Raw genomic sequence first — 15,878 nt, forward strand, 5'->3', positions numbered from 1 at the left:
GGCCGGGCGCCATGAGCGCCCCCAGGCAGCTGGTGCTGGCCGCCATCCGGGCCGAGGTGAAGCGGCACGAGGGGGCCAAGAAGCACGTGAACAAGCTGATCCGGCTGGTGGAGACGGTGCCCGACCCCCGGCTCCGCGCCAGCCTCACCGCCTCGCTCAGCGTCGTGCAAGGTACCCGGAGCGCCGGTGCCGCGGAGCGGGGACCCGGCACCACCATCCTTCCGGGGGTCCCGCGGGAGCCCGGCGCGGCGGGTGCGGGGGGCGGCCGGCCGGAGCGGGTGGCGTAGAGCGGGGGGGCCGTGCGGCGGGATGGAGAGGCGGACAGGTGAAGCGGTGGGAGAGCAGACGGGCAGTTGGGCGGACAGACGGACGGATGGATGAATCCAGGCCTTCCCGGCGGGGGCCGCGAGGCCGGCGCAGCGCCGTGGGGCGCGTCGGGGGGTGCCATGTCGCCCTTGGCGGGGGGGGGTTGGGGGCCGAGGGGCCCCGCCGCTCGCCTGCCCTGTGGGTCTCATCCACTAGCACTGGCTTCCTGTGGGTGCTGGGACGGGGTGGGGGGGCTGGGACACCCCAACCGAGGGGTCCCCGCTGCCCTGGCACCCCGGCGGGGCCGAGGCCTCATCCTGCCCAGCGCTGTGCCGGGGTGGGCAGGGGCAGCGGCGCAGCTGGCTGGGCCCGGCGGGCACCGTGTGTGCGGGGTTGGGGGGCCACGGCGGGGGAGGGGGGAGTTGGTGTGCGGGGCTGGGGGTCCGTGACACCCCCCCCCCTCGCCACCCGGGGCCGCGGCGGCTGCACCGTCGGAGCGGTTTCCGCTGCAACAACCCCGGCGCTGCGCTGCGGTCGGTGACGTGGGCCGTTTCCTCACCTCCGGCGGGCGCCCGGGGGGCCCCGCGCCCCCCGCCGGGGCCCCGCGCCCCTGGAAGGGGGGGGGAGAGAGGCTGGACGGACCCCCGTGACCCCCCACGGTGGTGCGGGTTGGGGGGGCGGGAGGATGGTGTAGGCCGGGCTGCGCTCCGCTCCTGGGACCCCCCCCCTCCCCGCGCCAAACCCCCGCATCCCCGGCATCACCGCGGTTGCCGCGGCGACGGGAAGCAGGGGGATGCCTTGTTGCTAGGCGCCCGGGAGGTGGTACCCACCGCCGGCGCTGGGGGCAGCGGTCCCCCCCCTGCTGCCCCCCCCGGGTGCTGCTCCTGCCCCAGAGCTCCCCCCACCCCAATGGGGGTGGCAGGGGGCCCCTCCCTCCTGCACCCCATGGCCCCCTGCCGCCATGGGCACTTAGAGGGCAGGCAGGGACTGGGGGGTCTGCGGGATGGAGTGGGGGTGCGAATGAACTGGGGGGGGGGGCTCAGGCCTGGAGTGACCCGGTGTCACCCCCACGGCCGGGATGCGGTGCCACTGCGGCCACCCATACGCACCAGGGAGGGTCCCCAGCCCCTCTCCGGGGTCTGGCGGGGAGCACTGGGAGGGACTGGGCTGCACTGGGGGGAGTCTGGCACTGGCACCGTTGGGGGCAGGGGGCTGCAAGGGGCCAGGCCTCCCCTATGGGGGGGGGGGGTTGGGGCCTGTCCTAGGGGCACCGTGTCGCCCCCCCCCCATCCCTGGGGCTCGGTGGCAGGGGCGACGCAGGGCCCATGGGGCAGTTTGGGGGGACCAACGTGGCCCCCCCCCATGGCAGGCGGCTTGGGGGGGGGTGGGCGGCTGTGTACCCCATGCCAGCGTGGCCGTGGGCGGGTTGCCGTGACGACGTGCCCGGTGCCGTCACGAGCCCGCTGGGGGGGGGGGGACACGCGGGAGCCGGCTCGGCTCCCCTGGGACCCTGGTGCGGGCAGCAGGATGCAGTGCCCGGCCCCACGGGCCACCCTGGGGGCTCCGGGGACTCCATGCCCCCCCCATCCCCGTGGGGTGTTTTTGTCCCTCCCGGGTGGCACTGCCACGCTGCCACCGCACACGGGTGCGCAGGCCGGTCCCCATTGCCCATCCCTGCTGCTGCGTTGCCGGCAGCCCCAGCACGGGCACCCACGGGTGCACCCAGAGGGGACGAGGCATCTGCTCCGCCCAGCCTGACCCAGGCACCGTATCCATCCCCTGGCACCGTATCCATCCCTGAGCACCGTATCCATCCCTGAGCACCGTATCCGTTCCCTGGCACCGTATCTGTTCCCTTGCACCATATCCGTCCCCAGGCACCGTATCCGTCCCTGAGCACCGTATCTGTCCCCAGGCACCGTATCCATCCCTGAGCACCGTATCCGTTCCCTGGCACCGTATCTGTTCCCTTGCACCATATCCGTCCCCAGGCACCGTATCCGTCCCCGAGCGCCGTATCTGTCCCCAGGCACCGTATCCATCCCTGAGCACCGTATCCGTTCCCTGGCACCGTATCCATCCCTGAGCACCGTATCCGTTCCCTGGCACTGCATCTATTCCTGAGCACCGTATCCATTCCCAGGCACTGTATCCGTCCCCGAGCGCCGTATCCGTCCCCAGGCACCGTATCCTTTCCCTGGCACCATATCCACCCCTGAGCACTGTATCCGTCCCCGAGCGCCGTATCCGTCCCCAGGCACCGTATCCATCCCTGAGCACTGTATCCGTCCCCAGGCACCGTATCCTTTCCCTGGCACCATATCCACCCCTGAGCACCGTATCCGTCCCCAGGCACTGTATCCGTCCCTGAGCGCCATGTCTATGCCCGGGCACCGTATCTGTCCCCAGACACCGTGTCCATCCCTGGACACCCTGTCTGTCCCTGTGCACCGTATCTGTCTCCGGGCGCCGTGTCCGTCCCCAAGCTCTGTATCCCTCCCTGGGTGCCGTGCTTGGCCCCTGGGCACCGCATCCATCCCTGCATCATGCCCGGCCATGGCTCATGCGGGCAGAGCAGGGGAATGGGGGCATGCTGGTGTGACCAGTGGGCCTGGGCACTGGCGTGGTGGCCGCCTGGTTCCCGGTGCCACCGGTGGTGCCAGCTCGCACAGCCCGGCCTCCGCCCCCGGGGCGAGATCCCGCTGTTTTACCGCATTTCCAGCCCTGCCGTTGCCATGGCAACGGGATGCAGAGGATTTCTGCGCCGCTGCTAAAAATGCCAGAGAAGAGAGGCGGGCTGGGCCCGCTGGCTGCCGCCCGGCCCGCAGCCCGGCCCGGCCCGGCCCGGCCCGCGGCACCCCGCCGGCTGCCGGGGCGCAGCAGCAGGGATGCAGGGAGGGTGGTAGAGGTGGCACCAGGGTGGGTGCGTGGATGTAGCTGGAGGAAAGGGGGCAGGATGGGCTGGGGGATGAAGGGAAGGTGGATAGAGGGGTGGAGGTAGAGGGGTGGAAGGGATGGATGAGGGGTGGAAAAAAGACCAAGAGATGGAGGAATGGATGGGGCAGCTGAAGAAATAGATGGAAGCGGTGAATGGAGGAGTAGAAAGAGATGGATGGAGGTGGTGAAGGGAAGGATGGGGTCAATGGAGAGATGGATAGAGGGAAAGGAGGGATGGAGGGAGCACAGATGAAGAGGCAAGGGAGGGGTGGAGGGAAGGATAGAAGGGGTGAAGGGATGGATGGAGGGATGTGGAGGGGATGAAGGGATGGATGGAGGGGATGAAGGGACAGAGGGAGTGGAGGGATTGAAGGGGTGAAGGACTGGATGAAGGGGTGAAGGGACAGATGGAGGGATGGATGGAGGGGGTGAAGAGGTGCAGGGATGGGTAGAGGAGATGGAATTATGAATGGATGGATGGGTGAAGGGATGGATAGAGGGGATGGAGGGATGGATTGAGGGGCAGAAGGGATGCAGGGATGGATAGAAGGGAAGGGATGGAGGGCTGGATGGAGGGATGAAGAGATGGATGGAGGGAATGGAGGATGGATAGAAGGGATGGAGGGAGGGATGGATGGATGGAGGGGTGAAGGGATAGATGGAGGGAATGGAGGATGGATGGGGGATGCAGGGAAGAAGAGATGGATGGAGGGAAGAAGAGATGGATGGAGGGAATGAAGGGATGGATGGAGGTGATGGAGGGGGTGAAGAGGTGCGGGGATGGGTGGAGGGAATGAAGGGATGGATGGAGGTGATGGAGGGGGTGAAGAGGTGCAGGGATGGGTGGAGGATGGAGAAGTGGATGAATGGAGCAGGTGAAGAGAGGCAGGGATGGATGGAGGGAACGGAGGGATGATGAGGAGGATGGAGGCATGGATAGGAGGGCAGGAGGAAGGGCTGAGGGGCGGCTCCCGGCAGCGAAGGCCGATGCCGGCGCCAGTGCCAGCGAGGTGGTGGGGGGTGTCCGGAGGGTCCCTCCCGCCGCCGCGGGGGGGGGGGGGGGGGGCGCCCGGGAGCGCTCGCGCGTGCCCGGTAGCACCGGGGGCGCCGCCCGCCCCCTCCCACCCTCCCTTCCTCCCTCCCCGCCCGCCGCCGCCCGGGAGCGGCGCACGGCGGAGAGCGGCGGCGGCGCCCCCCCCCCCCCCCCGCAACCTCCCCCGGCGGCCCCGGCCCCGCCGCCACAAAGGAGGAGCCCGTCGGGGCGCTGCCGTGAGCCGCCGGCACCGGCACCGCGGCGGCCGGGCATGGCCCCCCCCGCGCCGCCCCCCCCGCGGACACCGGACCCCCAATAACCTCCCCCCCCCCTCCATGCCCGCTCGCTAGCCCCGGTGCTGCGCCCCCCCCCCTCCCCGCACCGCGGCGGAGCCCCCCCGCCCCCCCCCACCCCCCGGGGCGGCGGGGGGGGGGGCGGCCCCGATCCGTCGGGCGGGGCGGGGGGGGCCGGCGGCGGTGCCAACCCCTCCGGGGGCGGGCGAGCGGGAAAGGCTTTGGGGAGGCAGGGCCGGGGGTGGGGACCGTGCCGGAGCCTCAATTCGGCACCGGCGGACGCGGAGCCGCGCGCGGCGCCGGAGCCCGGGGCGGCGGGGCCGGGGGGGGGGGGGAGGAGGAGGAGGAGGAGGAGGAGGAGGAGGAGGAGGAGGAGGCCCGGGCCGCCCGGCTCGGGGGGGCCCTGCCCGCACCCATGAGCAGGGCCGCCGGCCTCCAGCGCCGGACCACCTACCTCATCTCCCTCACCCTGGTCAAGCTCGAGTCGGTGGCGGGCGAAGCGGAGCCGGCGGGGCCCGGCGATGCGGCGGCGGCGGCGGCGGCGGCGGGCGGCCGAGCGGCGGCTGCCGGTGCCCGCGCTGAGGACGGCGGCAGCGGCAAGAGCAAGAGGCCGGAGCGGCTTTTCCAACGGCAGGACGCGCTTTGGATAAGTACGGCCGGCTCCGGCCCGCCCGACGCCTCCCTGCAGCCCGGCAGCCCCCGGACCCCCAGCCCGGCACCGGAGGGTTCGGGCCCCCGGGGCACCGGCACGGCTCGGTGCCGCTCGCCTGACTTGCCGCCCGCCGTACCCCCCAAACCGGACCCCGCGCTGCTGCCGCCGCCGCCGGCCGTGCCCCCCAAACCAGACCCTGCGCTGCTGCCGCCGCCGGCCGTGCCCCCCAAGCCCGACCTGGCCCTGCTGCCGCCAGCCGTGCCCCCCAAGCCAGACCCCGCGCTCCTGCCCCCCAAGCCTGAAACCGTCCTGCCGCCCGCCCGGGGGACCAAGGGCACCTTGGAGGTGCCGGGCGAGCGGGCCGGGGCGCCCCGCGAGTGCCCCCCGCCCGAGGGCTGCCCGCCGGGCGCCCGCCGGGTGCTGCTCAGCCAGGCCAGCTGGGGATGCCCCGACACGGCCCCGGACGGCGCCAAACCCCCCTCGTCCTACCTGGGTCCCGGGGCGTCCTCGCCGCACCCGGCCGCCGGCCCCCGGCGGCTCCGCTTGGCCAACAAACCCTTCAAGACGGTGACCACCAGCGGGGCCAAGATGGGCTCGGAGGCCAAAGCGGGCAAAGGCGCCCACAAGGGTCCGGGCAGCCGGCTCTCGTGGCCCGAGGGCGAAGGCAAGGGGCGAGCGAAAACTGGGAGCAAGGCGGGCGCCGAGGCGGCCCCCCGGCCGGCCACCCGCGCCCGGCTCTCGCCCCGCAAGGGCAAGAGCAAGACCCTGGACAACAGCGACCTGCACCCGGGGCCCGGGGGGCTGATGGTGGCGGCACCGGCGGCGCCCGGGGGTCCCGCCGAGGGCGGCGCGGGGCTCAAGCGGGGCCGCGAGGGCGGCCGAGCCTCCACCCGCGACCGCAAGATGCTCAAGTTCATCAGCGGGATCTTCGCCAAGAGCCCGGCGTCCACCCCCACGCACCCCGCGCCCCCCTGGGCCCTGCTCAGCACCGAGCTGCCCCGCGGGGCCTCCCCCAGTAAGTACCTGGGGACCCCCATGGTGGTGGGGGGGGGCGAAGGGAGGGGGGTCCCGGGCGCCTGGGCTCGTCGTGCCTCGGTTTCCCCCGCAGGGCCCGGCCCTGGCTCAGGGAGGGCTCTGTGGGGCTGCAAAGGGGGCTGGGGGGAGCCCGGGCCGCCCCACGGGCGGCAGGCATGCGTGTGTCCGCTCACGGCCCATCCGTCCGTCCGTCCGCTCTCCCATCGCTGCGTCCCCTCGCGCCCGGCCTCCTGTTCAGCCCTTCGCCCCTCTGCCTGCCCGTCCCTCTCTCCGGCCACCCTGTAGCCATCCGTCCGTCTGTCCACCCATCTGGCCACATGTCCATCCATCCATTGATCCATCCATCCATCCCGTACCCTGTCCATCCACCCTGCGTCCGTCCACCCACCCGTCCGTCCATCCGTCCACCTCATCCCCGTGTCCCCCAGATCTCCCGCCCCCCCCAGCACCCACCCCATGGGGCCGCGTGGGCAGAGCCTGCTGGGGGGGCCCGTGGGTGGCAGTGGGGCCCGTGGGTGGCACAGCGCCGTGATGACGCGTGGGGTGACAGGCACCGGCGTTAACCCTTTGCCTGCCACGCGCATGGGGCCACGCTGGGGACCAGGCGCAGGGGAACCCGAGGGCACCCGCATGGGGGGGACCCTCTGCTTCTCCCCTGCCTCAGTTTCCCTTTCTCGTGGTGCAGGAGGCGAGATGCTGCGGTGACGGGCTGGGGATGTGGAGGGGCTTGGGGTACCGTGGCCCACGGCAGGGCACGTGTGCAGGGAGCGTGCCCCGTGCCACGGAGCATCCCTGTGCCACGCCACGGCCTTGTGCCCGCCATGGCCCCGTGCCCTGCACCCTCGTGCACACTGCGTCCTTGAGCATGCCGTGTCCTCGTGCACACTGCGTCCTCGTGCACTCTACATCCTTGTGGACACCGCGTCCTCGTGCACGCCGAGTCCTCGTGCACAGCAAGTCCTCGTGCACTCTGCGTCCTCATGCATGCCACATCCTTGTGCACGCCACATCCTTGTGCACACTGCGTCCTTGTGCATGCCATATCCTCATGCACACCGCATCCTCGTGCACTCTGCGTCCTCGTGCACACTGTGACCTTGCGCCTGCTGTGCCCATGTACCCGCCGTGTCCTTGTGCCCCCCTGTGCAGGGAGGGGGCGACCGTGGGGTGGCCATGCCAGAAGGAGGGGGTTCCCGTCATCGTGGCAGGGTGCCACGGCCAAGGCCTGTCCCCGTGGCCCTCCCTGCCGCCTCCGCCGAGCTTGGTGCCGGGCGCCGTTGCTTGGTGACGGCTCCCTGGCCGCCCACGCCGGGAGCCGCCGGCGGTGCTGCCGGCAGTGCCGGGAGTGGCCCCCCCTCGGGGTCCCTGCTCACCCCTCTCCTCCCTGCAGAGGCCTTGGTGAACAGCCAGGAATGGACCCTGGGCCGCTCCGTCCCCGAGATCCGCCTGGTGGGTACTGCAGCCCTGGGCAGCCCCATGTGCCAGCCCCGTGGTGCGGCGTGGTGTGGCGTGGCGTGGCGTGGCGTGGCGTGGCGTGGCATGGCATGCCCTCACACCGCTCTCTGCCCCTCCACAGGGTGTCCTGGGCAGCAGCAAGAGCGGGAAGTCGGCCCTCGTGCACCGCTTCCTCACTGGCTCATATGTGGGCTTGGAGCCCACGGAGAGTGAGTGGCTGGAGCTGGGCATGGCCACAGGGGCAGGAATAGCTATGGGTCCAGGCATGGTCATAGGACCATGGGGGCAACCGTGGGGTTGGAACAACCATGAAGTTGGGCTTGGCCATGGAGCTGAGCATGGTTTTGGGGTTGGGTATGGTCATGGGGCCAGGCATGGTCATAGGACCATGGGGATGATCATGGGGTTCGGAATGACCATGGAGTTGGGCTTGGCCATGGAGCTGAGCATGGCTTTGGGGCTGGGTATGGTCATGGGGCTGGGCATGGCAATGGGGCTGAGTGCAGCAGTGGGACAGGGCATGGCCACAATGTTGGGAATAGCCATGGGGCCAGGCATGGCCATGGGGTTGGGAAAAGTCATGGGGCTGGGAACAGTCATGGCATTGGGCATGGCCATGGTACTGGGGATAACTATGGAGTTGAACATGGCCAGGGGGTTGGGGTTAACCATGGGGTTGAGCATGGCCACAGTGTTGAGCATGGCCATGGGGTTGGGGTTAACCGTGTGGTTGAGCATGGCCACAATGTTGAGCGTGGCCATGGGGTTGGGGATAACCATGGAGTTGAGCATGGCCACAGGGTTGGGGTTAACCATGGGGTTGAGCATGGTCACAGCGTTGAGCATGGCCATGGGGTTAGGGATAACCATGGGGTTGAGCATGGCCACAACATTGAGCGTGGCCACGGGGTTGGGGATAACCATGGAGCTGAGCATGGCCATGGGGTTGGGGTTAACTGTGGGGTTGAGCATGGCCACAGTGTTGAGTGTGGCCATGGGGTTGAGCACAGTCACAGGACTGGGAATAGCCACAGTGCTTGGCATGGCCATGGGGTCAGGCATGGCCACGGGGCTGGGCATGACCTCAGGGCTGGGGCTGAGCCCCTGGCACGGCTGCCCCGTGGTACAGCCCCTCTTGTCTCCCGCTCCAGGTGGGCAGTTCAAGCGCGAGATGATGGTTGACGGCCAAAGCCACCTCCTGCTTATCCGGGAGGAGGGAGGCCCCCCGGATGCCAAGGTGCGTCTGGACTTGGGGGGGGGGCGGCCGTGGTGGCTGCGGCCAGTAACGCAGAGCTGTGACGCCCCTGTCCCGTGCGTGTCCCCCCCACTCCAGTTTGCCAACTGGGCGGACGCCGTCATCTTCGTGTTCAGCCTGGAGAACGAGAGCAGCTTCGAGGAGGTGACGCAGCTGCACGAGCTGCTCAGCAGCCACCGGGGCACCGGCGACGTGGCCCTGGCGCTGGTGGGCACGCAGGGTGAGCCGGTGGGGGCGGCGCGGCCGGGGGGGGGGGGCCGGGGCCGCGCCGGGTCCCCCCCCCCCTTCCTCCTCACCTCCGCGCCGGCCCGCAGACAAGATCAGCTCCTCCAACCCCCGGGTGATCGAGGACGCCCGAGCCCAGGCGCTCTGCGGCGACATGAAGCGGTGCCTCTACTACGAGACCTGCGCCACGTACGGCCTCAACGTGGACCGGGTCTTCACCGAAGGTGGGCGATGGGGTGGGGGGCACGGGGCGCACACCGCGGCGGCGGTGGGGGGGGGGGGGGTTGTCCCTGCGGCCGGCGGCGGGGTGACGCTGCCGCCGTCCCCGCAGTGGCCCAGAAGGTCGTGGCGCTGAGGAAGCAGCAGCAGCTCCTGGCCTCCTGCAAGTCGCTGCCCAGCTCCCCCAGCCACTCGGCCGGCTCCACTCCCGGCGCCGGCGGCATCCAGGTACCCGCCGGTCCCTCCCGCGGCGGCGGCGGGACGGCGATGCGCCCCCCCCCCCACCCCGGGGCTCAGCGTCCCCCCATCGCATCCACGACCTCTCCCGCAGGCCAGCAACGGCGGCCACGCCAGCGACTACTCGTCCTCGCTGCCGTCCACCCCCAACGTGAGCCACCGGGAGCTGCGGGGGGAGCCGGCGGCGGCCGCGCTGGGCACCCCCAGCTCCCTGCACCGCGGCGCCAAGCGCCGCACCAGCCTCTTCGCCGTGAGTCCGCCGCGGGCCCCGGCGCCCCGCCGAGGCCGGTGCCGGGGGGGGGGGGACCCCAAGGTGGCTCGCTGGCGGGAGCCCACCCTGGGCCCCCCCAGCCCCCCATCCTGCGGGACACCCACCCCGAGCCCTTTCCCGCAGAACCGCCGGGGCAGCGACTCGGAGAAGAGGAGCTTGGACAGCCGGGGCGAGGTGGCGGGCAGCGGACGTGCCATCCCCATCAAGCAGGTGACTGCCCTTCGCTGTCACCCCCGGACGTGTCCATGCCACAATCTCCCCCCCCCAGCTTCTCCATCCTCCCCGGACGCGTCCCTGCTCACCTTCCCTTCGCCTCCCCAGAGCTTCCTGCTCAAACGCAGCGGCAATTCCCTCAACAAGGAGTGGAAGAAGAAATACGTCACCTTGTCCAGCAACGGGCTCCTCTTCTACCACCCCAGCATCAACGTGAGTGTCCCGGGCTCCCCACGGACTCCCCACAGCCTCCGTGGCGCGGCATGGCACGGCATCCCCTCCCCACGGCGGGGGCGACACGGCCCAGCCACGCTCAGCACCGCGTCCGCCCCCCCTCCGTGCCAGGATTACATCCACAGCACCCACGGGAAGGAGATGGACTTGCTGCGGACCACAGTCAAGGTGCCCGGCAAGCGCCCGCCGCGCGCCATCTCCGCCTGCGGCCCCTCGGCCAGCATCAACGGGCTGGTGAAGGACGTGGCCGGGGTGCAGGCGCCCGAGGGGGCCGGTGAGTACCCGGCGTGGTGGGGACCCCTTGGGTGGTGAGACCACTCGGGTGGTGGGATGCCCCAGGGAGCAGGGGACACAGACCCTCCTGGAGGTCCCTGTGTCCCACCGGTCGTCCCCTGCCCGCAGCCAGCACCTCTCCCGTGGGGCTGAGCCTCCCCCCGGAGCTGGGGCTCAAGGGCACGGGCAAGGAGCGGTCCCTGCAGCGCTGCGCCTCCGCCTCCAGCGCCAAGCTGCCCAGCGCCGGTGAGTGTCCCCTCTGTGTCCCCTCGTGGGACCTTCTCCCTGGGGCAGAGCCTGGACTGCGACTGTGGTGGCCTTGGGAAGCCCCATGGCCCGTGGGGAACCTGGGGACATGGTGGCCCAAGTGAGGCTGGTGGCCCTGGTGGCCCTGGTGACCCCTGTGACCCTGGATCCTGGGGGACCTTGTGGTCTTGGTGAGCTCAGTGGCCTTGTAGGTCTAGTGGGCCCAGTGAGGCCAGTGGCCTGGTGATCCTGGTGGCCCTTGTGAGCCTGGTGGACCCAGTTATCCCCTTGGTCCTGGTGCTCCCAGTGACCCCTGTGATCCTGGTGGCCCAGTGATTTCAGCGATCCCAGTGACCCTGGTGGCCCCAGTAAACCCAGTGGCCCTGGTGGACCTGCTGGCCCTGGGGACTCTGATGGACTCCTTGATGCTTGTGGCCCCAGCGAGCCTGGTGGCTCTGACGGCCCTGGTGAGCCCGGTGGCCCCACCAACGCTGGGGCGTGGGTCTCTCAGCAGACGCCCCCCCCACCTCTGAGCCCGTATCCAGCCCCAGCAGCTCGGGCAAAGACCCGCCGCCGTCGCCCATGATCGACAGGAAGAAGCACCGCCGGAAGAAGCTGATGACGCCGTCCAAGACGGAGGGCTCCTCGGGGCAGGCGGAAGGTGAGAGCCCTGGGGACGCCGCCCCGGGGACCGCGGGCCCCGGGGATGGGGGCCGAGGGGCCGATGGCCCAGGGCCACGGGGACGACGGAGCCGGCGTCGGGATCACTGGAGACCCCGAGGTGATCGCCAGCCCCACCACCACCACCACGCCCACCCCGCGCCACAACCCGGGCCCCGTCCTCGCCGTGGGGCCGCCGCTGCCCCGCGCCGCCCGCGCTGGCGCATCCCTCCTCTTCCTCGCTCTGCAAACGCCGCCCGCTCGCCCGCCCCGGCCCGGCGAGGGCTCCCGCGCTTCGCCCCGGGGCTCCTCTCGTGACTCTCTTTCCCCCTTTCCTCCCTCTGCTCTCGCTGCCCCGGACCCTCCGCAGCCAAGCGCAAAATGTGGAAATTAAAAAGCTTTGGTAGTTTAAGAAATATTTATAAAACAGGTAACGTGGTCCGCGGCCGGCTCCACTCATGCATGTGGCTGTCTCCCATCCTCGCCCGCCGCCGTTGCATCCGCTGCCCCCGCGTCCCCGCCGCCGTGGTGGCCGTGGCTGCCGTGTCCCCGCCGCCGTGGTGGCCTTGGTGTCCCTGCCACCGTGGTGGCCTTGGTGGCCGTGGCCGCCGTGGCCGTGGCCGGGCAGAGCCCTGGCGGCCCTCCAGGCGGACGGCGCAGAGCCGCGCTCCTCGTCCCGGTGCCGCCGCTGACACGGCCGCGGGGACGTGGGACGGAGGGGGCCGGGCCGGGGGGGGGGGCACCTGGCCGAGCCCCGGGAGGGTCCCCGGAAGGGCCCCGGGAGCCGGTCCCAGCCGCCCGCCCTGGGTCTCTCGTCCCGCAGAGGAGGAGAACTTCGAGTTCATCATCGTGTCGAGCACGGGGCAGACGTGGCACTTCGAGGCGAGCAGCTTCGAGGAGCGGGACGCCTGGGTGCAGGCCATCGAGAGCCAGATCCTGGCCAGCCTGCAGTGCTGCGAGAGCAGCAAGAACAAGGTGGGACCCGAGGGGGGTGGAGATGGTGGGTGGGGGGCCGCCGCGGCCGCCCCGTCACCGCCGTCTCCCCGCAGGCCCGCGTGGACAGCCAGAGCGAGGCCGTGGCCATCCAGGCCGTCCGCAACGCCCGGGGCAACTCGCTGTGCGTGGACTGCGGGGCGCCCAGTGAGTGTCACCTTGGTGGGGGTCGGTGGGCGCAGGGCACGCGATGCCGCGGGCCGCGCGACGCCAAGGACACGCGAAGCCACGGGTGATGCCACCCACCAGGCTGCGTGATGCCGCGGGCCACGGAAGGCCACGTGCCGTGGGTCACACGGCGCCACGGGCCGCGCGGTGCCGGGTGGGGGGGGGGGGGGACGCGATGCTGCGTGGTGCCCCAGGGCCGGTCGCGCCCCTCACCCCCCCCGGCCAGGCCCTGAGAGCCTCTGCGGTTCCTCCCCAGACCCGACGTGGGCCAGCCTCAACCTGGGCGCGCTGATCTGCATCGAGTGCTCGGGGATCCACCGCAACCTGGGCACCCACCTGTCCCGCGTGCGCTCCCTCGACCTGGACGACTGGCCCCGGGAGCTGACGCTGGTGCTCACCTCCATCGGCAACGCCACGGCCAACAGCATCTGGGAGAAGAACCCGCAGGGCCGCTCCAAGCCCACCCCCGAGTCGTCCCGGTGAGCGGCCCCGGGACCCCCTGGCCTCTGCGTGTCCCCTCGCGTGGCTGCGTGTCCCTCCACGTGTGTGGCAGACTCGCGGCACCAGACGGCTGAGGTTGGAAGGGACCTCTGGAGATCAGCCAGTCCAAGCCCCCTGCTCAAGCGGGGTCACCTAGAGCACGGCACCACGAGCCCCCTGACGCCGCGTGTCCCCGCAGGGAGGAGCGGGAGTCGTGGATCCGGGCCAAATACGAGCAGCGGCTGTTCCTGGCGCCACTGCCGGCAGCCGAGGCGCCGCTCGGGGAGCAGCTCTTCCACGCGGTGCAGGAGAAGGACCTGGAGACGGTGCTGCTGCTCCTGGCCCACAGCAAGAAGGAGCAGCTCAATGCTGCCACCGGTGACAAGGACCGCCGCACGGCGCTGCACGTGGCCTGCGACCTGGCCCAGGTGGTCATCACCCAGCTGCTGGTGTGGGTAGGTTGGAGCTAGGCACGTGGTGGGGGGGCCGTAGTGTGGCCACAAGGGAGGTGGCACAATCGTGGGGGACATGGCATGGCCATGGAGACCACGACATGGCCATGGGGGACATGGCATGGCCATGGGAACTGTGGCATGGCAACAGCAATGATGTCATGGCCATGGGGATCACAGCATGGCCATGGGGGACATGAGAGGGAGATGGCATGGCCATGGAGACTATGGCATGGCCATGGGGACCACAGCATGGCCATGGGGAACATGAGTGGGAGATGGCATGCCCATGGGGATCAAGACATGGCCATGGGGACCACGGCATGGCCATGGGGGACATGAGAGGGAGATGGCATGGCCATGGGGATCATGGCATGGCCATGGGGACCACAGCATGGCCATGGGGGACATGAGAGGGAGATGGCATGGCCATGGGGATCATGGCATGGCCATGGGGACCACAGCATGGCCATGGGGGACATGAGTGGGAGATGGCATGGCCGTGGGGATCGTGGCATGGCCATTGGGGACATGAGTGGGAGATGGCATGCCCATGGGGATCAAGACATGGCCATGGGGACCACAGCATTGCCATGGGGGACATGAGAGGGAGATGGCATGCCCATGGGGATCAAGACATGGCCATGGGGACCACAGCATGGCCATGGGGGACATGAGAGGGAGATGGCATGGCCATGGGGATCATGGCATGGTCACGGGGACCATGGCATGGCCATGGGGGTCGTGGCACGGCCACGGGGGAATGCGGCGCGGGGAGGACGCGGGCCGAGGGCGGCGGCGGGGGGGGGGGGTCGCCGCTGACGGAGCCGCTCTGCCCGCAGTACGGCGCCGACGCGAAGGCGCGGGACGGGCTGGGCCGCACGGCGCTCTTCTACGCGCGCCGCGCCGGCAGCCAGGAGTGCGCCGACATCGTGCTGCAGCACGGCTGCCCCGGCGAGGGCCCCGGCGGCCTGGCCACGCCGGCGCTGCGCCGCAAGAGCAGCTCGGCCAGCGTGGGCCACTGCGAGGCCCGCACCGCCCTGGTATAGCCGGGCCGGGCCCGGCGCCGCCGGACCCCCCCCCACCCCCCCCGGCGCCCCCCGCCGCCCCCTTTGTATTTTTAATGCTCTATTTATTATCCGGCTCCTGCTGGGGGCTCTTCTGCTCCTGTCCGTGGGCAGTGCCACGGCGCTGCCCGGACGCCTGGGCCCCGCGCCGGGGGAGCCCGTGCGTGGTGCCCCGCGCTGCCTGCGCGGCTCCTGCCGGCGCCGGGATGCCTGGGTTCCTCGCCGCGCCTGGCACCGCGGTGGTGACATCCCCTCCCCGCCCCGGACCAACAGGCACGTGCCACCTCACCCCTGCCCAGGCCACCTCGTCCGTGCCACCTCATCCATGCCACCCCTGCCCGGGCCACCCTGCCTGGACCACCTTGTCCCTGCCACCCCTGCCCAGGCCACCCTGCCTGGACCACCTCGGCCATGCCACCCCTGCCCGGGCCACCCTGCCTGGACCACCTTGTCCATGCCACCTCATCCATGCCACCCCTGCCCAGGCCACCCTGCCTGGGCCACCTTGTCCATGCCACCTCATCCATGCCACCCCTGCCCGGGCCACCCTGCCCAGACCACCTCGGCCATGCCACCTCGTCCATGCCACCCCTGCCCGGACCACCTCGGCCATGCCACCTCATCCATGCCACCCTTGTCAACGCTGCCCTGACCATGCCAGCACATCGGTGCCCCCCCCCAAACCTTGCTCAACCCCCCCCCCCATCCCTGTCACCTCTGCCCATGCCACCTCGCCGGTGCCACCCCGAGCCCCCGGGGCCGGGGAGGGGTGGGGGGCCATGGCGGGAGCAGAGCAGGCCCCAGCATCCCACCCCCGGCCTTTTCTAGATGACCTTTTGTACAACCCCCCCCCCCAGCCATGGCCTCACCCTGGTCCCTTCCCCCCCCCCCCTTTTCTTGGTGTCCCCTTGGGAACCTCTTTAATTTATTGCTTCGTTTAGACTTTTAGGAGAGAGCCAGCTCCGGTGCCCAGCGCGGGGAGGGGGGGGAACTGGGGGGGGGGGGGGGAAACGCGGTTCCCCCCCCCCAGCCCGGTCCCGGCATGAGACCGGGCTGGGGGGGGGCCGTGGGGTGCACCCATGGCACCACATCCCCCCTCACCCCCCCCCCCCCCGAGCACCCCGGGTCCTCCCCCCTCCCCAACCCCTGCAATGAATGTATCGGCGCCCGCTGT

At 71.0% G+C, this 15,878-nt stretch overlaps 1 protein-coding gene across 1 annotated transcript; it reads left to right on the forward strand.

Moving 5' to 3' along the window:
* Positions 1-11: 11 nt before the first annotated feature.
* Positions 12-14,686, forward strand: AGAP2 (ArfGAP with GTPase domain, ankyrin repeat and PH domain 2). Its single transcript, XM_062597099.1, has 19 exons — positions 12-171; positions 7,647-7,705; positions 7,833-7,920; positions 8,863-8,948; positions 9,045-9,186; positions 9,281-9,415; positions 9,523-9,638; positions 9,742-9,897; positions 10,042-10,128; positions 10,240-10,344; positions 10,477-10,639; positions 10,768-10,884; positions 11,218-11,351; positions 11,419-11,545; positions 12,368-12,519; positions 12,594-12,684; positions 12,962-13,184; positions 13,385-13,640; positions 14,480-14,686. The coding sequence occupies exons 1-19, from the start codon at positions 12-14 to the stop codon at positions 14,684-14,686; spliced, it is 2,604 nt and encodes an 867-aa protein (XP_062453083.1).
* Positions 14,687-15,878: the final 1,192 nt, after the last annotated feature.

Source organism: Rhea pennata, chromosome 29 (genome assembly GCF_028389875.1).
Source record: "Rhea pennata isolate bPtePen1 chromosome 29, bPtePen1.pri, whole genome shotgun sequence".
Taxonomy (NCBI): Eukaryota; Metazoa; Chordata; class Aves; order Rheiformes; family Rheidae; genus Rhea; species Rhea pennata.

Bases quoted from the DNA above. Each gene is read 5' to 3' on its own strand.
- AGAP2 (XM_062597099.1), top strand. From the start codon at position 12: ATGAGCGCCCCCAGGCAGCTGGTGCTGGCCGCCATCCGGGCCGAGGTG. The intron at 7,706-7,832 runs GTGGGTACTGCA...GCCCCTCCACAG, and splicing joins CCGTCCCCGAGATCCGCCTG to GGTGTCCTGGGCAGCAGCAA. The intron at 9,639-9,741 runs GTACCCGCCGGT...CCTCTCCCGCAG, and splicing joins CCGGCGCCGGCGGCATCCAG to GCCAGCAACGGCGGCCACGC.